The sequence below is a fragment of the Oryzias latipes genome, chromosome 17, assembly GCF_053564925.1.
Source record: "Oryzias latipes strain Hd-rR chromosome 17, Olatipes_Hd-rR_3.1".
Taxonomy (NCBI): Eukaryota; Metazoa; Chordata; class Actinopteri; order Beloniformes; family Adrianichthyidae; genus Oryzias; species Oryzias latipes.
The window spans coordinates 20,366,091-20,389,620 of NC_136253.1; the positions used below are offsets into that span (position 1 = coordinate 20,366,091).

The following is a 23,530-nucleotide window of genomic DNA, read 5'->3' on the forward strand; positions in this document are numbered from 1 at the left end:
TCTGAACCCCACTCTGCCTACCGCCCAGTGACAGCTGATAAAATTCAGCCTCCCTGCAACCCTGAACCATGATGTGGCATTAGTATGATGGTGCATTATAATGCTTTCATATGCTCCAAGTATTCCAGCATCAGCGGTTGGTTGCTCAAATGATGCTTGAGGCTGTAATATTTCAGCAATTTGTTTAATGCAGACATCGGGCTCCCTTGAGGATTTGCCAAAAAGATTTGCATGTTTCCTCCAACTGGAAAACATCTCTTCAGTAAGCAGAACTGTTTGACATTAATTGTTCACAAATGAGTGTGGAGACTGAGAAAAAAGATCAGGAGTTAATACTGTTTAACTCAGTTTAGTAAATTATGAAAAAAAAGACATTTCTCAAGGAATAATAAGTTCTGATGCAATACTGGAATGCATTGTGTTTCAATGCAAATTTTTTATAAAAATTACATTTTGCAATGTGTATCTTATGAACTGAGGTTTTACCCAAACTGTGAAAATAAAGCCTTGATTTGCGCAACCACATTGATCAGAATTAAACCGGCCCAGCTCTGTCACTCACAAATCTGGCAATCAGATGGAACAGAGTAACAAAGATGTTCGGTGCCATCAGTCACAAATGACTTTCCTGTCAACCTCAAACCGCCCTAATCATTAATAAAGAGCAAATGTCTTTGAAAAAATTGGACCTACAGACCCTAAGTGTAGAGAAGACTTCTAATTTGATATGTATTTATAGATAGGCACATAAAATTAAAACCGCGAGCAGCGTAGTAAGACCCGCAGGTGGCACCTGCTGCCCCCCCCCCCCACCCCCCTGATGCCCTGGCCAGAGCAGCACGTGACAAATTGATGAAAAAATCCCTTATCAAAACGAAGGCTTTTCTGTAGGTTTTATCTCCATAGCAACATGTCTATGTCAATTTTAGAAGTATCTGCCAAATTAAACCTTTGAATTTCCTTGGTAACAAAGGTTTTTTGCCAACCACGCCCACATTTCTTATATAGTCATACTGTATTTTGCCTCAAGGTGAACAAAACAAAATGTTGTATTTTGTTTTGTTCACCTTGAGGCAAGGTGTCCTAAACTCTAACAATATTCCAGTAATAAATGTGCATGCAAAAGGGGAAACAACAACACTACCGCAGTTCAAAGTCTAAAAATTCTGATTCCAGTATTTTTCCCAAGGATCTTTGAAGAGTTAGGAGGAGAGAGATCAAAAATCTCTATGAGGAGTTTAAATTTGTAGCTGGAGTTTAAAGATGCTTTTTTTTTACGTTCAAGATGGCAGTCTCTTTGCAAGGTCAAAGGTCAACAAAACTTTAATTGTAGTTGTACATTTAGGCTTGTGACATGTATTTGCATTTCATTATCACCGGGTACTAGGTGTATACAGTGATCCCTTGCTATAACGCGGTTTACTTTTCACGGTTTCGCTACTTCACGGATTTGCATCATGCATTATGTTCTGCATTCTGATTGGCTAAAAAGTCACTCAGCTTCTTCTCTACCTGTGCGTCAATAACGTTGCAGTTTAATATGTACACGTAGGTAAAACAGCTTGCCAAATTTACAGCACGTTCGTGCAAATTCTCTTGCATTTTCGAGTTTCTCTAAAACCAATAGAAAAAAGAGCGACAACAACTGGCTATCACTATGTTCTTCTCCCGAACAAACACAGCTGCACTGCGGGCTTCAAAAGAAGAAAACATTGCAGAGCGGAGTCAGGATGCAGCGGCTCAGTCTGTAGAGCAGTGAAATACACCTGAGTCACTATTTGTCCCACTGTACTTCGTATTTTTTTCATAATTGTTTTTTAAATTTTCTCCCGTTTAATCCAATTACTCGGGTCGCGGTGGGCGGGGCTAATCTCCGCGATTTGAAGCCTTCTGTTCACATCGATGATTAAAATTAATATTTGACAGTACAGTACACAGTTATTTGTTGAAAAAAACGTTTCTAAAGTACTTTTATTTGTGAAAAAAATGTTTGAGCCTGTAAAATGGTTTGTTCTTTCTTTTCAATGTATAATAGAGTATTTAATTGTATAATAATTGAAAAAAAATAGAGGATTCTACTTCACGGATTTTGCCTATCACAGGTTCTTTTTGGAACGTACCCCCGCGAAAAAAAAGGGTTTACTGTATAGAGTTTGATAAGTTTTTGAATATTTGGCGGAGACAAAACATTTTTTCAAAGGCAAGTGGAAAAGAGTGGCGTAAACATGGTTTTTGCGGGGCAATAACTAAATAAAACAAGCTTAAATTAATTTCATTCGAATATGCTGCTTTATTTAAAGGTGTGTATTTTGCTTTAACACAGAGTTGCTCCTTCTGGATGTTTGTGACTCAAACTGTGTCATCAGCATATATTTTATCATCTACTTCCTGAAAAACAGGGCAGTCTTAGATGCAGTTAAAGATTAAAAAGCAGCAGGCCCAGCACAGATCCTTGGGGAACAACTGTTGTGGACTCAAAGCAAATGGATTACACATCTTTGATGTCCACACACTGTTTTCACTGTAGACTGAGCCCACTCCTACCTCTGATGTGTTTAATTGGTGCTTGAATGAGAAAAACTAAAATTTTCTAAACCAATTAAAGAAATAAATGTAGAAAAGTGTGTTATATGGTCCATAGAAGTACAAAAGCACTCTATAAAAATACAATTTAAGTGAGTACAAAAGAAGTACTAGAACAATTTGTACCTTTAATAAAGGAATACAAAAGCATTAAAATAAAGACACAGACAACCTGTCTGTGAGGAAACAATTACGAGAGGCATTAAACAAGTAACTTCTAAAAACTCCCCCATTCAACTGCCACATTCTTTACAGAAGCTTCAGATGCTGCCTGACAGCAAACCAGACAATCATTGTGGCGCTGTGGATTATTACAACTAAGTGATCCCATTAGAGGCCAGGCAGAACATTATGGCTGTCAAGGTTGTCCATTACTTTAATGACATTGGAGGAGCCACAGGGGTGCGTGGTGTTTAAAACTCAATAGCCAATTTCAACAGTATCAAAATAAAACACGATGAAGATGAAGAGCATAATCTGAGCTTTAGGTCAAAACTCCTCTCGTCTGAAACATAACACCTGCTTTGTGTAAGCGGCAGCAACAACATGTTTTTATGTGGGGATTTAATTAAAAAATGAAGAATATCAAAGGCCTTTAATTGTCTGAATTAAAAAAAAAACACAAAAAAGTTAGAAACAAAGCAAAAGACAGGAGCTGACATTATATCATTTTAAAGTTAAAATTAACTTTAAAATCTCACCCGGTAATGCTGATTTTTAGTCTTTAATGTGACTTGGCCTAGGATGTGAATTCATGACCAGTCTCATGACCTTCCAGTCTGGTCACAGCCACAAGGGCACTGAGCTTATTTTACAAAGATAAAACTTTAGGCTAAGATAAATATTTGCTTAAAATCAATGACAAAAACTTGCAGAAAAAGAGGGATGCAATAATTTAGAATTAAAATGTATTTGATAAATATCTTTTACCTTTATTGAGTTTGTTGTATATTCATAAATGTTTTTCTTACAAATAATAATAATAATAATAATAACCGATTGGCTGCTGCTAAAAAATACTGTTGTTGTTTAGAAATAAGAACTGTGTAATTCAATTTAGCATTACATTCAATAGTAGATGTACAATTTCTCTGCATTTAAATAGAGTTTTTCAAAAACAGACCATAGAACACTGACATACACTTCTAAAAAAGGGATGCTAGAGTTGGAACAGTTCAGTTTTTCATTTTAAATGTCATGTAATCTTCAGGTTTTCTTTTGGCTCCCTGATTAAAACATAAAATATGAGTGCTTTTTGTATGTTAATAAAAATTAAACCAAAAAAGGTTGCAACAAAAACTTTCCTACTGTTTCCTTTTGCACACAAAATGTTTAGAACTGTAACTAAAATCTGAGTGGCCAAGTGTAATAACAGGTTCAGTTTTTTATTGTAGTGGAGTAGTTTGACTCTATAACCTAAAACAAGATGAAATAAGAAGCAAAATCTAGGTGTTAAATGGTCAACTTTACTCATTTCCCATGAACACTACAGTATTTCCTGCCTTTTCTTTAACACATTGTTCGTATGTAAACCCAGACATTTAAAGCCTAAACAAGACCTTAAAGACTATGGGGATCTTTACTTTAATGCCAAAACCTAATTTGTAATAATACTTTTTCTCACTCAAACCTTAAAATATTCAAATTTTTGTGTTTTTTACTCACACCAATAAAACGTTACTCTTATGTATGACAACACCAGAGAGGAGCATTCTGTCAGAGAGAAAAAAAATTTGGTGCCCTGCTGTGTTCAAAGAAAATCCATGAATTCTTGATCTTCATCACTTTATTTTTCTAATTTTATCTTGATTTCATAACTCATTTTCACAACTTCTTAAAATTGAAGCACTTTAAGTGAAACAATTGCCTTGCTGGAAATTTCAAAGTGACTTAGAATCCTAAAGTTGTTCAAAGTAAAGCCTATAATCAGAGTTTTTATTGCAATTTTTATTAAATTCATAGCTTTTTGTTATTATTTTCTAAAAGAAATTCTATAACTCGAGAGGGTGGTACAGAAGTCTTATGTAATTCTCAGGATGTTTCTTTACAAATCCAGAAGTAAACAGCAAATTAAACAATTATATTATGCTATCTAATCAGTAAATGTTTTAGCACAAACAAAATACAGCTGAATTGCCATTTTGTTTGGGTAAAGACTTGAAGAGGAAGTGAACGTTTTGTTATTTTCTTTGTTTGATTTTATTTGAGCACAGATTCAGCAGACTCCTGAATGAAATCCAGTGTCTGGCTTCAATAAGATTAGTTTCTCTTGGGAGGAGAGCCACAGACGTATAAAACTCTTGCAGGATTTTAAACCAGCAGCCACAGGAACACATGGCAGATTCAGCAAGCAACATTTTGCCAACACAGAAAAGCAAAGAGTTCCAGTTTGAGGCTCTGAAGCACAGACCATGACACACACAGGGAAGATGAAGATGGCTTCTTTATGGCACAGCGGATTGAGTTGAGCAAACACGCAAGAGAGATTCCAGACACCCCTCAAATAAACTGGTATGTAATAGTGATTTCATTCTGACTCTTTCTACAAAAGCTTTTCATAGAACTGAAGAGATGACATGTCAGGGGGGTTTGAATGATTTCATGAACGGCTGCTCACAGTTTGAGATTCGTTTCTAACTGTTACATCACAAAGCATGGAAGCAGATCGATGCAGCTGCGCACGAACCTCAAAAACAGCCAGAGAGTAGGGATGTCCCAGCGTGTCTGCTGAGGAGAGGTGCGTTCGGCGGTGAGCGCCGTTGAGGTCCACGCTGGCAATGAGGTGCAGCTTAGAATCCACCCAGTACAGACGCCTGTTGGCCAAATCTGAGGAGAGGACACATGCACATGGAAACGGGATTTCTCCAAGCTGGGCGGAAATCAATCAGCTTGGTAACAAATCCCTTGAGGTGATATTGATTTTCTTCTTGAAATGTCAGATTCTCAAAATTGCACAGGTTTTGCTGAGGGAATTAAGAAAGGCGTTATCATTCCAAAGTAACAGTGCCATGATTGACTTGTTTTTGATGATTCCTTTAGATTTTAACCAGGTTTACCCTAATTTGGTGGTTAATACATTAGTGGTACATGAGGGCAGCCTTTTTACACACATCTGTTAAATACAGCAGTGTTTTAAAAAATAACGAAAGAAGTACAGAAAAGCAACTGATCTCTTCATACCAAGAGTGATGCCATTGGGCCATTCGATGTTTTCGGACACCAGCACCTGTCGGTCCACTCCATTCATACCGGCCTTCTCTATCTTGGCCCGTGTGCCCCAGTCTGACCAATACATGAATCTGGAAGTAGATAGAATGAGCTCACACAAAGGTTTTGCTTTGAGAATTCTTTACTTTTGATTTATTGTGGATTTTTGTGCTGTAGCCACCAGTTTCAGGATTTGCATCCCTTCAACTAAAATGCTTATCGGGTACTTCTACTTTTATAAATATCATGTTAATTCTGTATAGAAAGGAGAACTTGTAGATCAATCATGTTCTCAAAGATGCAAGATCAAACCATTGACTGTATATGAGAACTGGACTGAGTGAGTGCAACGTCACCCATAGGAAATTGCTCACTTCTTCTGGGTCCAACCAAATACAGTCAATCAGTTGCCATTTTTTCGCAAAACAGACATGCCATGTTGGAACCAGACATCATGAGTAAGCAGTAATTGGTCAGTCTGAGTCAATATTTCTATGGCAACCAATCTACCCAATCAGATGTGAGTTTATTGGAAAACTTCACCCTTCTACTTATTCACTTATACACGGAAGACACTGTCAGTTGTTTCAAATGTTTGACGTGAGACCACATACTGTCATTGAGGCACCTGATTGGTCCGTTTATGACTTGAATAACTAATACTACAGCAAAAAAAAATAAAAAATAGGATTAGCAAGAATTTGTTACAAAAAGTTGGCAGATCAAGAATGGTTATTCTGACAAATAGAATGACTAAGTAATAGCTGTTTATTTCTTAATAGACATCTATGGGATTTCGGCTTTTTTGAGCCAGCAGGTACTTCCTGTTAGGAACACGAGGGGAGGACGGGTCACTCAGTCCAGTTCTCGTATACAATCAATGGATCAAACACAGTAAAGTTTCTTTTTTTCAAATTTTAAGAACACAAAAATGTTTATCATTCCCTGGTCAAGTGTCTGCACGTCAAAAAATATCATGTATTTACATTTTTGTTTACACGGCTCAAAGATGAGATTATATTGCAAACAAAGTGCCCTCAGAAAGAGTGGTAATTGTAGACTAGTAACACCTACCCTCCCACAGGCCACAGAGAAACATTCACATCACAATCCCTGCTCAACTTCCATTGATGCATATTTATTGAGCGACTATCGCATCAAAGAAATTCATTTTTTCAAAAGCATTAGCTTCCACATACAAGCTAATGCTAATACAATATAACAGTAAGTAATCCAAGTAATCTGTTCTATATCTAAACTATCCAACTGTAAGTGCCTTGCAAAACCATTTTACAGAAATTCAACCAAAAAACACCACAGCATTAATAGTGATAGGAAACATACTTTCACTGATTTAAAAAAATTATAATTTACTGAAACTGAATCGATCTTTATTCAGAAAATAATTTGTTAATACATTTTCTTGCAAGCCACTCATAATTTTAGTAATGATGGGTTCATTGTTGTTCAGTTGTAGTTTGTGAAAACAGTATTTACAACCAAAGACCGTTCAATAGAGGAAATTTGATCAAAAATTGTATTTAAAGAAAAATGTGTTTCATATCAGATATGGGCAGGTTGGTGTCTGCTTTTGAGAATGCGTTTGGATGTATGAGGGAAGGAAAAACAACACCTCTGAAAATTCTAAATCCAACCATATAGTTCTATGGTTGAACAAGTTAACCATCTTGTACATGAGGCTCTGGCTCACCAGAGAGGAGAATTCTGCCAGAGAGAAATAAGATTTGGGACCCTGCTGAGTTAAAAGAAAATCCATAAATTCTTAATTTTCATTACTTTACTTTTCTAATTGTATCTTGATTTCATAACTCATTTTCACAACTTCTCAAAATTGAAGCACTTTAAGTGAAACAATTGTCTTGCTGGAAATTTCAAAGTGACTTAGAATCCTAAAGTTTTTCATAATAACAGTTAAGACAATATTTATCAAGTTCGTATCTTTTTGTTATTATTTTCTTTAAGGAAATGTCTATTACTCTATTACTCGAGAGGGTGGTACAGAAGTCTTTTGTTATTCTCAGGATGTTCCTTCACAAATACAGAAGTAAACAGCAAATTAAACAATTATATTATGCTACCTAATCACAATGAGGAAAACAAGCGGAAAATGACTGCAGAGGCACGATTTGTAGATTGAGCTTCATTGTGTGGTGCATGTGTTTGTGGCTTAATTTAGGCTTCCTGTCATTTGTGCACCTATCATAAAAACAATAAGGCTGCGGCAGCTCAAGCTGGCACCATTTCACAGAATTTCACTGAGCCTCCCAGATTAGCAGCGATCATCTAGGACAGAATTTCTTAAAACATTGAGTCATGATGCAAAAAAAATGGGTCACAAGTGTTTTTACTGTGAATCCTCACAAACATATGGTGCGTTTTTCATTAGATGTGGTTCCAAAAAAGAAACAAAGATTATGTGGATCCAATTTTTGGGTTGCAGGCTGAACTCTACTTATAATCATGGCTATCGTCGTTGAGATCTCACTGTGAGGGGAAAAAAAAACAAAACAATGAGCTCTGCTTTTCCTTTAATGCTGATATAATCTCACTTAGTATCTAAATTCCTTGCTTTGTGGGAGCAATCAGATGGAAATTAGTAGGGGTCATTAAAGCTTTTAGGTAGCTAACTGATCCAAAGAGATCTTTACTGATAATAAGGAACAATTATACTAATAAACCTTTAGAGGACCCATGAATGCCCCACCCATGTATAGACAATAAAAACCACAGACTATTGAGCCAATGGCGGTTGCTATAATGTGGTCATTTAAATTGAAAGCTAACATCAAAAAAGGACCCCATTTAAATCAGCTTTTCTTATGCAGGGAAAATACACGAGTCAGAAATGTGTAACTTTAATCCACTGGACATTAGTGTAACCGAAAAACATCCAAAATGTGGCCTGTGGTATATTCCACATATTTTTATTTTTAAGAAAAAATGGGTCAGGGTTCCAATGGGGTAAGTTATCTACCAGTGACACTATTTTTTTAAATCCCCACACTGTTGCTTTCATGCTCGACTCAAACAGGCAATTCCACGTACTTTTATTTTTAAGACAAAAAAGACAAAAAAGTTGCAGTCTTGTGGCTCCTTACCCGTGGTGGGGATCTACTGCAATGGCCCGCGGCTCGCTGAGGTCAGAGTTGATAAGGACGCGCCTCTTGGTGCCGTCCACCGACACCACAGAGATGGATTTGTCCCCAGAGTCTGTCCAGTACAGGTTGTGTTGAAGCCAGTCTAGAGCTAAACCCACAGGGGTCTGCAGAGAGGAATCAACCAGCGGCACCTGCTGGGACGGGTCGTTGGCCTCGTGGATGAACGCACTGTGAAAGCATGATAAAAATGTAAATTTAAAATTTAAAAACATTTAAAAACATTTAAAATGAAAAACAAGGGTAGTCTGTTAAAGGGGTGCTAGGATGAGGCTTAAAAACTGAAGAAAAAAAGTCAATTTTTACATATTGAGGACATGTTATTAGTGGCAAAGTAAACACAAAGGTTTAAAAAGCTGCTCTTCCTGTTTAAATCCCCACTATTGGTACAAACACTCGACAGCATCCCATTAGCTTGGACGCATCCAATGCTGCCTTTGTATCCATGGTTCAATAAACCATACAAAGGAATATCATGAAGGCATACAAACCAACAGATTAGGTGATTAATTGTGATGACAGCTAATATCTGTTGGCCATTGTCCTTTAAAAAGGAATCCCAGAACAGTGCAGAGTGTGGCTCCAATGGGGAGTAAAGCCTTGGGCTACAAGCTAAGCAGGTTCATCAGACGGTTAGTGTCCTTCTTCAGAGGATCACTGATCAGAGTGGACAAGGCCTCACTCAGTACCCCCATCCCTCCTCCTCCTCCTTCTCCCTGCTGATTTGAACCCAGCAGAGGTGTGAGGAGAGGGTAAGACAGCTGTTCCCCACCGCAACAGGGATTTCTATTTCAATCTCCCTGGAGACTTCTTCATCTCAACATTCATTTTTATAAAGGGAGCAAAGTCCTCTAATTAGAAAAGTCTCTGGGGAGTAAGCCATAGCTGGGATACAAAAGAAGAACTGATATCCAAACTATTCTCAGCACAATAAAATACAGGAAAATCCCATTGGAGTGCATCAATACTGAATTTTTTTAATCTTTCTTCAGATGAAGGGTGAACCATTACAACTCAAAGGCAGATCTGTAAAAATAATTTAATGGTAAAAAAAATGTAAATAATAGAATAAAGCTGTTTAGGTTGCAACCCCTTTGATTCAAAAATAAATAAAGTAGGCTATAAAATTTTAGTTATAAAACCATAACTCATACATGAGAGTGTCTTAAAAGTTTAGTTATTAAAGTATGACTGTATTTAAAGACCCGTTTCATTTAAAATTGTTTTTGGTGTGTTTAACATGTTCTTTTAAGATTTTTCTAATGATGTAGGACAAATATATGAAGAAAATTAAGCTTATAATTGCATTTTTGAGTATTTATTAGTTTTGATCATTGAGAATTAGGAGCAGAAGAAAAAATGCTGTTTAAAAAAAGGGGTCTTGTGGAAAGTGTAGAAATTACAATAGGCGGAGCAAAGCTATGTCCTAGAAAACGACACGTTTTTGATTTAAAAGAACACAATAGATTAAAAGAACACAATAGATCAAAAGATGATCAGAATAGGTCTTTAAACTAAATTACATTTGTGGGCAAGAAGCTATTCATAGATAAATGTTCTAAAGTTAAATTTTTTTTTCATGTGCGGTAGAGGTAAAGCATGCATGGGAACATAGGAATGCTGGTTTTTCGGAAATACATTTGTCTACCTGTAAATTTTGCGGTGAAACCGATCACACCAGAAAACACGGTTGTTGGCCACGTCCAGGTCCAAAGCCACGGCGTTCCTCTGTGCAGACACCACCTGACTATAATCCCTCTTCACCAAGTCGATGCGCCGGATCTCATGCCGGTTAGTGAATAGTAAGTAAGGGCTTTTCCCTGCAGGAAAGAAAGCAATCTTAGGATGAAAGAAATAACCCAAAAGAAGCATGAAAAGAATTCTGATTCAAAAACATATCCTTCTCAAAGTCTTAATCCTGTATCTGAGGGCTCATAAAAAATTTGACTTAAACCCTTCCTGAAATATTTAGGCATACTAAATCTTCTATTACTTTAAAAAGAAAGAAAATCTGAAAGTTCATTGGAACTTTCAGATTAGCGCTGGCAATCAGATTGTGTAACTGCCCTGAATCTTGTAAAATGGTTTTAAACTCCATTTAAATTATGAACATTAACTGTTTCCTTCATGTTAATCTGCTGCCACAGAGTCTCCAGAACTATCAGAATATTGTTGTGCATTACTTTTTAAAAAAGACTGTGGTCTGTAACTTTTGGAGCAACTAATGAATAGCTTAACATGCACAGCCCATCCCAAAATTAACAGTACATTTTAGGGATAACTTGTATTTATGTGTTGCTCCACCTGGATTATTCCTGTTTACATGTTTTCGAGTGCATACTGTAACTAATGACCTGCTGTGCACCAACTATTTGACTATCAAACCACCTTTTACATGAGGCAGAATGGACACTGTGAGCCAAAAACATTATCCTCAACACTCATTTCTTACTTCAACCTGAATTTGTGCCTAAATGTTTAATAAAAAGCCATTATTTGTGGAGGAACAGAGAAGGTAGTTCAAAAAACCTCCTCAGGAAAATGAGTACAAGCGTGGGATAGCTGGGTTTCCACTAATGCAGAGCAGAATTAGCTTTGACAGTTTGGTAGAGGGCAAAGGAAAGGACTCGAGATGGTATCTTTTATTAAAAAACTGCTCACATGCACACTGTGCCATTAGTATAATTAAACTGAGGCAGCAAGGGCAGTGTTTCAAAGTAATTTAACCTTTTTCCAATGAGATCAATTTCTTAAGAAAGAATGTCTGGACATAAAAAATGTAAAAAAAAAAAAAAACTAGAACTAGTCAACTTAGAATTCATGCTCTACAGAAAAATAAGATTTTAAAATGCTCTACAGATCAAAACTTGTCTTCTTGTAATTATCACGTCAATATCAACTTCTGCAAAGATCCTGCTTGAATGATATGCCTTCATTAGAATGGGTGACTGGTTGGTGTATTGATCACTGTATCTGCATGCATCATTACATTGCATGCTGGTTAATGCCTTCTCCTTGCAAATGCAGATAAGAAGTGTTTTGCATTCTGCTGCACTTATTTAGAGGCTGTTTCAAAGCTACTTAAGCAAAACAGCATTGCATTTTAAAAAACAAAGCAAAATTGCAGTTGAACCTACAGAATTGTGTCCAGAGCATGCATGCTTTCCCTCTACTGCACATCTGGAAAAATTGAGGTCCCTGCATCCATCTGGAATACAGAGTAATTATATTTTCCTTTTCTTCCTGATTTTATCAACAAAAAACACACCACCTCTGCCAGCTCTATTTATAATTTCCACAGCCATGCAGGCAGCTTTGAGGCTGTGCTTTGAGCCAGACACTAATATGGGTTTGCTCACATGCTAACGTATGCTAATTAGCATTGAAAGCTATGCACAGCTGTGTCTAATTATTTAAATCTTCCCTGATGATCTCATAATTGGACAAAAATTGTGATTTTCTACAGTGAGGAGGACAAGCTGACACTCTTTTCTGGCATGTGTTTCTGAATGTTCAGTTGTTTATAATGTTTTCAGATGAACAACATATGAACCCTTTTACCCACTTTATAGATAAAACAATTCAAAATATTTGTATTTCATACACCTTTCAGTGGTTTTAAAAATCATTTATGGTGAAAATACTATGCAGAATGAAGAATTCAATGTAAAAATATTCATGTACATATATAATAAGAAAGAAAATGTTCATTGATTATTAAATAAAATATAAACAACGAAATGTGCATGTTGAAGTCTCATAAACATTATGGTGCCAGGTAGGTAATGGTAACTTTAAGGCCTTGATGGTCAGATTTTAAACTACTTTATAAATTCCAGCAGGAAAATTGCCTAAAACAATCAACCATTAGCAGGTTGGTACTTGCTAAGTGTTTTTCAGGTCGTTGCTCTGGAGCGTCAAGCTGTACGCTTAAGCAGTATATAGTGCAAAAGACATTGGCATTGATCCACAGTCCAAGTTCTTTAGGTTAGCCTTCACCACAATTTCATCTGCTCTTTCCCATTCTCGTTTACTTTTTATATTTTCTTGCAATTGCTTTTTCATATTTTACTCTGTTTATCATCCTCGAAGGTTTTGAAAGACACTTTCAAATAAAAAGGAATTAGTTTCATTCTTCAGTAAGAAAAAGTATCAAAATATTTATTGCAGTCTTAAAATGTATGTATGGGACGTGTGATTAGTTGGTCACAATAATAATAAGTTTAAATGCAGGTCAATAATGTGAAATTGTGGAATAATCTATACCTAAAAGTCTATACCTAAAATAAGTTAAAAGGATTTGAACCAATTTAGACCGAAGAGTTGTACACAGTTCAATCGAGACTTTTTAAATAAACTTCAATGTTGCAAATTTGACCGCGTTAGTATAGAAACTTTCAAAAACAGAACCAACAATGTAGGTTAGGATAGGTTAAAGTTTAGACTTCAGCTACTATATTTTATGCACGTCTCAAAATGTCAATGAAAGACAATTGTTCGATTCCTTGTGGATTTATTTCTGTAAAAAAAATAGATACAGACGAAAACAAACCCTCCACATTTAAAAGACCTGATCTACTGTATTTTATACACGTCAGGAAGTTGTTTAACTTGCAGATGGCCCCATGAGATAACAGTATATCCATTTATCTAAGTGGATGCTTAAATGTCAGGCATTATGTATGAGTGTTACAAACAAGTCCGTCATCTGTGAGTTTAGAGTAGTTCCCCTTAACTTAAGTCCTTTATGCCTGGTTCATTTTTCACAACGATCAGACCTCACATCAATCGTATGCCGTCCCTACTGAAATCTCAAAATGCTGAGTGGCGTTTATACTTTTCAAGGCTGATTGTCTCCAGCGTTTCAGTGGTTTGGCACTGTTGGTTTCAACATGGACGACATGTTTCTCATACATTTGATGTGTCGGCAAATGCACCGGTACATCATGAGGCAGAGAAGGAAGTTATATGTTTTTCTACTGAACAGATGCAGGTAATACATATGTGTATTTTACATACTTTACAAGTTGACCAAGTGCACATCAGGTACTTTCGTATGTCAGTTGACAGGTTTGATAATCTTCTTTACAGGGTAGGAGCACGTATTACCTATACTGGGACACACCGTATGCCCGTCACTCCTGCGGAACAACTTTAGCATCTTAATTTAAGTTTTCATCATCTCCACTATTAAAAAGACACTTTCCTGGATCAAGGTTACTCCAGTCAAATAATGTGATTTGCAAGCAATTGTACTGTGGGTGATGCAGATGATGTCATCCGCTTGTGTTACGTTTCACAGCGTCTGGGGCGATTCCCTTCCAATAATTCGGTGAGCAATGTGACCCGAGCGATTACAAATCACTATAGTGTAAACCGGGCGGCCATGGTGCAGAGGTAAAGCAGTCAACCTCTAATTGGAAGATTGGAGGTTCGGTTTCCATCTTGCCCACCCATGTGTCAAAGTGCCCTTGGGCAAGACACTCTACCCCACATTGCTCCTGGTGCAGCAGAGTTTGTAAATGTGTCTGTGAATGGGACAGTCACTGTAAACCGCTTTTGGCTTTCTAAGAAGGTAACAAAGTGCTATATAAGTATACGCCATTTACCATTATGGTATGCCATGAGCTCAGCAGCAAGACTCGACTTTCTCCAGAGGCATAAGTCTGTCGTCAACTACTGGTTTACTTTTGCCAGTTTTCCATTTAGCGTTTTGTATGATAACCTTGTTGCAGCATCAAACTTCTGCATATTCTCTGTTGTTTTTTTCTGTCACTGCCCGTTTAAAAACTCTGAACGCAACATCAAAACCAAATCTTCCCAGAACCTGTTCATTACTCCGACAAATGGTCTGGAAGGGAAATTGCTCCAGCAAACAGCAGAGGTGCATCTGTCGCTGCCACTCCGTCTCTGACACGCCGCTCCTTTTTTTGGCTCGTATAAACTGATAGCAAGCTTGCAGAGATTCAACGCACAGAAAAATACATCAGGGCTGACAGAGGCACAGCAGCGGGCTAAACACACACATATGGTGTGCACAAACACGTCAAGGCTCAGCTTTGATATGAGCACAGTTTAATTGAGGGAAATTAAGTTGGAGCGTTTGACAGCCACAGGGAAAAAGGAAAAAAAAAATCAACACAATTCATTGACTCACTGTTTACTGCCTACATGATTCAAATTTAAAGAGGAAATGAAGTGTAAACTTTTAAAATTAGTCTGCATGTGTAATCCTCTTGATTACAGCTTTCAGTCATAGTTGAAAGCAAATGAACATCAACACGACTTCTCAGCTGCTTTCCTTGTTTTTAAATGATTATTTCTGTTACCAGGCCTAATAAGAGCTCGATCAAACTGATGTAATTAGTCTCCTTGACACAGACAGGTACCATGAAGAGGAGCTTTACCTAATGATAAGTGAGCTACGTGGCTAAACACGTCCATTTGTCCTTCAGAAAATTACTTAAAATGATCGGTGGATATGAGACAGAAGACTGATTTAGTTTGAGGGAATAGATAAGCCATTTTCTGTTGTCCATTTTGTGTTGTTAGTAGCTTTTTAAATACAAGCAGCTGCAAAAAAAAGATTACAAAATATTTGAAATAAGAAGCGAAAGAGGGCTTGATTAGGCTGCATGAACAAAGAGTAATTTAGTTCACAGTGAAAGTAATGATAGGAATGCAAGCCTTTGTTATCAACAGTGCAACACATTTTTTTGTTCAGATTTAGTGAAAGCAAAGTGTTACTGGTCCATAAAAGAAATTTAATAATTTAATATAAGATCAGCATTTATGAGTGTCAAAATGGAAAAAATGATAATTTCTATATCTTGGATCACATGTTTACAACCCTTATTTGAAGTTCTACCCCCTGTGCACAGAATTCTTTTTAATCTTAATACTTTATATATATATATATATATATATATATATATATATATATATATATATATATATATATATATATATATATATATATATATATATATATATGAATATATTACAAGTCCCTTGATACTCCGAAAGTGATTGCCAAATTCCTCGTCTATTTTTTTTTTAGCATATGACCTAAATATTTACAAGATGTTTGATTTTTCCTTTTTCTTTTGCCCATGTCCAAGCTTTTAGTGATTTATTTATGTCATCCAAAACTAAACTAGAATTTCCTGTCCAACAACAAATGCATACAAATATAATTAATATAAAGTTTAGCCTCAAATACAAAAGGGGTTTATCTGAATACACACCTCGTGTGTCTGAAGAGCTTTTACCCCACTATTGTCACAGTAAAATCTGCCCAACACTAGGGCTGCACGATATGAGCAAAATTTGCGATGTGCGATATTAGTGATCAATATTGCGATAACGATATAATTTGCGGTATATAAACAAATAGCAAAACAACCAAAAACATCATTACCATCTCATTGCAACAGTTTAAAAAAATGATACTCCAAATGACCCTCGTTGATGTAGGAGGCAAACATCTAACATAAAAGGGCTCATCTGATTGGTCAACATCGGAAAGGGTCCACCCAATTGGTCAAATGCATAAATGGATTTATTTGATTCGTTAAATGCTTCAAGCTGCCATAGGATTGTTTTAGCACATTTAAGGTAACTATTTATTGCGATTTTTGCTGACTTTTGCGATATGGATATTGCACTGCTTGATATTGCGATAACGATAAATTTGCGGTATATTGTGCAGGCCTACCCAACACAAAAGGACTTCAGCTCTGATCTGTTTGCTCAGCTGCTGGACAGGACAAGTTAAAGTAAATAAATAAACTAGAATGTTCTTGGTAAAATTATTCTCACTTTAAAAAAGGTAACTTTTCTGTCTTCAGATGTAAAAAAAAGAGCTTCCTTTATATGCTATTTATATTTAAATGTTTTTTTTATTGTACGGTCCAAATTTTAAATCACTGTACATTTATATGTAGTTTCCAATAATTGGTTATATTTACATTATGATGCACACAAAGCATCGTTTGAATAAGGCGATATTTAAAAAGAAATGTGTTTCCTGTTGACATGTTTCCAGATATATTCAGATATATTCAAACAGTTATACCCCCCTTAAAAAAGGCAGACTGTAGAGACCCATTTTTTGTAAACTCTGGCAGCTTATAGAACGAGTCATAAAATTTAGAAAACGGTGAGCACTTTATGGCCTCTTCCGACGCTTCTTATTATTGCTGATAAGGTTTTTGAATGGCAGAATGTTCAGAAGAAATCAGCATAACCCTCCTATGCTGCATATGGCATATTTTTTTAAGCTAATCAAACAAGCCTTTCTCTATGGCAGTTCTGTACATTAGCAGGGCTACTATGATCACTCACCTTCTGCTTTGCAGGTTTTTGTTACGGGGTCCATCTCGTACCCTTCGTAGCATTCACACTTAAAGTCCCCCTTGTAGTTAATGCAGATCTGGCTGCAGGCATCAGGGTTCTCACACTCATCAATGTCTGCAGAGGAGACATGAAAGTAAGAAAGAGGAGAGGAAAAATCCTTTATGACAACAATTGTTCAAATGGAAACAAAATATACAATGAAAAAAATAAAACAAGATAATAAATATAATAATATATATGAAATATAAAATGCTAGAAAAAAGTTATTTTCATACGATTGACAGTAATTTGACTCTTATGAATGTTGGCTTCTGACATTTAATGTTGCAAGAGGACCGTCACTTCAGCTTTTAGGAAGGTGTTTAAAGAAGTGTGTTCTCCTCAACCTTTGCCGACCTCTTCCCGTTCTGTTTTTTCATCTGGTGTGAAGAAAAAGTGTTAAAATGAAGGGAAATTGTGTGAAAAAATACTGTGTGCATGTAGGGGTGAAGACTTTTATTTCCCTGTGGGAGTGAAGGGCAGGGTGGAAAGAGACAGCTTAAGAGTTATGTGATGCCCAGAATAAAATAAAAAAACAACAACAACAAAAACTCACAAATGTTTTTAAATGCTAGTTAATTAGGAAGATAGGGAATGTATGCAGGCACACCTCCACACGTCTTCTTGTCCAGCAGGTGGTAGCCGGTGGGGCACTGGCACTCAAAACCGATCGGTAGGTCCATGCAGATGTGGGAGCACCCGCCATTATTGATCATGCACTCATTCAGCCCTGCAAAAGACAAACCATCACTAAATATTTTTTGCTCTCTACTTTCTACTTTCTGACTTCTCACACAACTAGAAAAAATCCATTTGTGTGATCTGAGATCTTTTCCACCCTTTCTGAATCACTCTCAAAATAAAGGGAGTCAAGAAGATGCAGAGCCACATGAAGTTAGCTTCGGAAGGATAAAGCCCACCTGCAACACCCATCAAATATTTGTGTGGAGAGAATTAATGCAGTGAAATGTGGCTACAAGAATAAAGATCTGTCAGAGCAGTGATAGGCGACAGCTAAATTAGGAAGCTGGAATAGTTGCAGAGAGATCCTAAAAATGACAGGAAGTGAATAAAAACAGGATCTTCCTGGTACAGAGGTGGCAAATAAAGATATTCATTTTGATTTGCCCAAATATATGATGAGGAAGTGTCTAACCAATAAAGTAGTGGCTATATTTTCTTTTTCTTCTAAAATAATACAATTCTAAACACTGTTGGTTTTTTTTGCCTTTTAAAGCTGTTTTCTATACAACATTGTTTGGAAAAAGAGGCAACTCAGTAGCAAAGATTAAAACACAACATATCATTTAACAGCAGGCTTGCTTTGAGAACACCTAAAGCAATGAACAGCGGCAACTGAAAAAGCATGATAGAAAAAAAAGGAATCACACCGCAGAGAACTTGAAAGTATTGGCAGGTGCTTATTTAACAACATGCTACCCAATTCAGAACAACACATTTGCCAGCAAACTGTGAGTTTGAATTTATCCATCACTGAAAGGCGAGTTTCAGTCAGGCAGTGTGTGAGCTACTGTGCAACACTTCCAAAGCAAAGTCTTGCATCTGTTTGACAGTCAATGTTGTGGAGCCAGAGCACATTAGTTTAGGATTTTCACAGCAAAACAAAGGTGAGAAAAAAGAGTTTTTACTGATTGTAAAAGCCAAAGAAATGCCGCACGTTTTCTTTTTTTTTCTTTTTTTAACTTGTCCTGTCCAACAGCTGGGCAGTCAGATGAGAGCTGAGGGCCTCTTGGGTTGGACATATTTTACTTTAACAAGAGGGGTTATTAATCTTCAGACAAACCAAAGGTATGTCTGAATAAACCCCTTTTGTAATTGAGGCCAAACTTTATTAATTTCAAACATGTCTGAAAATCTTTGGTGTTGGACCGGATGGAAAAGGAAAGAGGGGAAGAAGAGAGAGGGACGTTAGAGAGAGGGGGGGTAGGGGGTGATAATAGGAGGGGAAGGGGGATAAGACCATGAAGCAGCATAAAGCAACAAGTTTACTGGTTGTTAATCATTATGGTAAGGTTTAAATGTAAAAAAAAAGAAAAAGGGCGGAGCCTGTCCACACACACACTCAAATGTTATAAACACACCTGTTAGTTGCAAAAATGTCCACCTGTCGACATGTACACAAAACAGATAGTGTTCACACGCATACTTATGCCTTAAAACCAACTAGTGTGAAATATTTCAGTCATTCAGTCTGTTGAGCTAACACCTGTGCTCAGGTGAGTGTTTATGTTCTTCTAAAATGGATGGTGGAACGTGAAAAGAAGGAGGGAGAGTGCCCAGCCATCCCCACCCCAAGACCCCCACCGCACCAGCAGCGGCAGCCGGAATCCCCCCAACGCCACACGGGAACCGGCAGGGAACAACCGCCGCCCGGGCGACCAAGCCCGCCACCCAGGCCAGGGCCAGCAGGGCCGCCGCAAGGCCCCCAGAGCCAGAGAGCAGGGAGGCACGTAGGGAAAGAGAGCGCCGCCCCAGCCCAACCAGGAGAGCAGCCCCCCCGCCGCGCCGGGAGAACCCAACGCAGGGCCCCACCGGAGAAGGACGCCCACAGCCCCAGACGAGCACCCCACCACCACCCAGGAGTTCCGGGCATCCCCCCGCCCCAACCCCAGGTACGAGCCAGGACCCCCCAAGGGAGACCCGCTCCGCACTCCAGGCAGCCATCCGCCCGGCCCACGGTTGGTCCAGGGAGGAGCGAGGCAGGGGCCCGCCGCCCCCGCCCAGGAGGGGGGAACCCCGGGGAAAAAGAGGGCCCACAAGGGGTGTTGTAAATATGGCCCGACCAGGCTCGGCCACAGTTGGAAATTTGGCGGGGCCCAGCACTCAGGAGCAAGGACCAGAACCCACCCCCCAGGGACACGAACACCCCCGGCTCAGATGTAATGTGAACCCCCCCACCGTGCGGAGAGAGCACCGCCGGGCCCAGGAAGCCGGCACCCCGGGGACACGGCCGCCGTTGCAAAGGGGCCCGTACCCCCCACCAGGGAAGAGGCAGGGGACAGATGGTCCTAGGTCCCACCTTCCTTGCAAAATGTGTGTGCGTGTATGTGTGTTTGAGAGAGTGTGTGTGTGCATGTGTGTGTGTTTATGTTGGGATGTATATATTGAGGGGGGGAGGGGTGTATGTACTAAGGGGGGTGCAGTTAAAATTGGCGGGTAGGGCACTAAGGAAATGCCGCACGTTTTAAGAGCAAACAGTATTTTGACACTTTCTTTGATGAGTATCAGTCAAATTTCTCACAGTTACCGTATATAAATAAATTGAAATAAATACATTGTTAACCCTCCTGTTATGTTCATTTGTGAGGAACAGAGATGATGTTCCTGGGTCAATTTGATGTATGAGGTATGTTAAGTGTTAAGAGTATGTTAAGTGACTCAGAGAATCAGCAAACTTTTATACAGTAAGATCTTGAAGGCTGAAAACATAATATTCTATTTTCCAATGATTTCATAGATTCAGAAATGCAATAAAAATGACAACTGTTTCTACAAATATAGGATAAAAACAGAGTATTAATTGGCCAATGATGCTTCATGAAAGGCATAAATAAATAAGTATGAGAAAGAATTACTGTGAAATTATGAGATAAACAGTCTGCTATGATTGTGTCATATGAGTTTGTGCAAGTTATTATATCTTGGTCTCAGATTTTGTCAAATAAATTTCCCGTCAAAATGCGACTTATAGTCCAGTGCGACTTATCGGTGTTTTTTCTAATTCATAATGCATTTTTGGGCTGGTGCAACTTATACTTCGGAGCGACTTATAGTCCAGAAAATACGGTAAAATAAGTTGTTTGTTGGTTGAAGATTTTCTTTAGCAGATGCAGAGGGTTTGAACCCTTTGATGATGAATATTGATGTGATTTCACACCAAAAAACCAGCATTGGTTTTAAGGAAACCAAATCCTGGTGAGGTTCAAAGTGATTGGTTTGGAAAAATCGACTAGAGTAAGTAAACTAATAAGCACAGCGCAAACACAGTAATGAAAAACCACAAAAAGAGTAAAACTCCACACAGCAAATCTAAAAACTATTTTAAAAAGTTGGAAAATTTCCAGTTGGACAATATGGTGTAACTAACTGAGGAGGTGGGGTATTAATTTGTGACAGTCAGGAAAAGAATATATTTACAGTACCTCAAAACGAGGAGCTTTTGGAAATCTATGACATTTATAGGAGCTTTGGTCCAATCTTAAAAGTGCAGTGTGAATACAAACCAGACCAGATAAATTAATTTCATTCTTTAACATTTCCTATCTAATCAAATTAAGCCAACTATAATATCTTAAAGGAAAAAGCATCCTAAAGTGGAGAACAAAATTCTGTTTTTAGATGTTGCTTTAGTGTTTTGACAATTGTAAATGTAATACTTAAAAACCCTTTAGCTTAAATTTTGCTATATTAGTCTATTATTATTAATAGCATAAAGAGACATTGTTGTTTTTATTACTTGATTCTGAAAACAAACTGTAAAAAAGGTTTTTAATGGTGGAGATAAGTTCACCCCTAAAAGAACCACACATAATAGATATGGTGTAACTTAATCCAGATTGAAAACAGTCAAAAATCTTAAACTGGAGCTTGTAAGCTTTATCCATTCAAGTAAGAATTTTTTTGTTAATAAATAAGGAAATGGTAAAATGGTAAATGTTAAAAAAAGGAAAAAAAAAATTTAAACCAGAAATCCAGAAATAATTGTGGGAGGGGTAGAGTCTCCAACATCAGCTGATTAATAAAGACCCACACAGATGAAAATTGTGTTTTTGGTATTTTTACCATGTTCCAGTGGCATTTTTTTCATGATGGAGGACATAGAGCATAATCATAAATAAAAGACCACTGGGAATGCTTTTAAAAAAGGTCAAAAGATGATCGGAGTGGGTTGTTAAAAATATTAAAAGCACAACTGGATTCACATGGGAGACTTTAATTTTACAATAAATCAATATCTCTTTAAAAACAAAATCAAAAGTGATAAAAAAGCTAAAGAATAAGACTCATTAACAACAGCGGCTCTAAAAGAACTCGTAGTTTAGGGCAGTTTTGATTTTGATTTTGATTTGGTGGCTGATATGTTTGATTTAAAAAAGCCAAGGCAATTGGACGGGTGTTTGGAGTGGGAGTTATGACAGGCGTTCATTTTTAGAACGGTGATCACAGTAGTTCATGAGTGGTGAGGGTCTTCATTACAGTCCTCAGTAGATTAGGATTTACACTCTGCTTGGAATTCGTCTGCCTTACATGCATGGTTTTATCCCACAGAAAAAAAAAACATTTCTCACAAAATAATCACCACTGCAAGAACTTCAACTTCACAGAAAACCCCCTGCGGTGAACTAAACCAGAAACTTCTGCCAAGCATTGCAACCCCACGCTATGAAATTCCTGTCTATAATTCAGCCTTGATGAGTGACAGCAATCCACCACTCATAGCGGCACCCACCACCCCGCTTTCACACCACCCGCTCAAATGGCCTGCAGACAGGAGAGAAAGCAGAGAAGAAGCTGAATATGAGATGTCACTCATTTTTGTTACATTCAGAAGGGCATAGGGTCTAAACAAAGAAGAGACTAGTGAAGACAAAGAGATTTTTCTAGAGTCAATCCAAGGACGAACGTGATTTAGAGGCCACTTCCCATTTCCCAGGGGTGCAAAAACATCACGTCTCCGCTTCCCGCCTGCCCATCCTCAATCGGAGGCTTTCTGTCGCCATGGCATCTCACAAGCATAGCCTATTTACATGTCTCTCAGAGAATGTGGTGCAGCGTTAACGAAATTAATTGTGCGTTGAGTAATGGTTCAGTGCTATGGTAATATTTACTGGTTCTAATGAGACAGGAAAACATTTGCTTGAGTGTCGGGGGAAATTTTTCGTCTTTAGTGCCTCTAATGAAAGAGTGATGCATTTAACGCAATCACTCTGAGTGTGAGAGTGTGTCTGCGTGCAGCTGGGAGCAGAGCGTTTCCAGTGTTTCTTCTCTGCGTGGGGCATCGTGTGAAGGAGCAAAGCAAAACAAAGGAGACAGCAATGAGCTGAGAATGAGATTCAAAGGAGAGAAGAAAGAAAAAATGAGAGGTGTGGAATCCTTTTACTTTTTCGCAAAAAATCTGTCTTTTTCCAGAGTAAAACGCAGCCTGC

At 37.8% G+C, this 23,530-nt stretch overlaps 1 protein-coding gene across 2 annotated transcripts in view; it reads right to left on the reverse strand.

Moving 5' to 3' along the window:
* Window positions 1–23,530, reverse strand: part of LOC101174135 (low-density lipoprotein receptor-related protein 8) — a 134,709-nt gene that overhangs the window by 8,076 nt on the left and 103,103 nt on the right. For both annotated transcript variants that reach the window (XM_023964993.2, XM_023964992.2), the window contains exons 8-13: window positions 17,974–18,093; window positions 17,313–17,438; window positions 10,615–10,786; window positions 8,910–9,137; window positions 5,764–5,882; window positions 5,270–5,409 (exon numbers count right to left, since the gene is read on the reverse strand). In XM_023964993.2, the coding sequence (XP_023820761.1) occupies window positions 5,270–5,409; window positions 5,764–5,882; window positions 8,910–9,137; window positions 10,615–10,786; window positions 17,313–17,438; window positions 17,974–18,093 (905 nt within the window). The remainder of the gene's footprint in view (window positions 1–5,269; window positions 5,410–5,763; window positions 5,883–8,909; window positions 9,138–10,614; window positions 10,787–17,312; window positions 17,439–17,973; window positions 18,094–23,530) is intronic.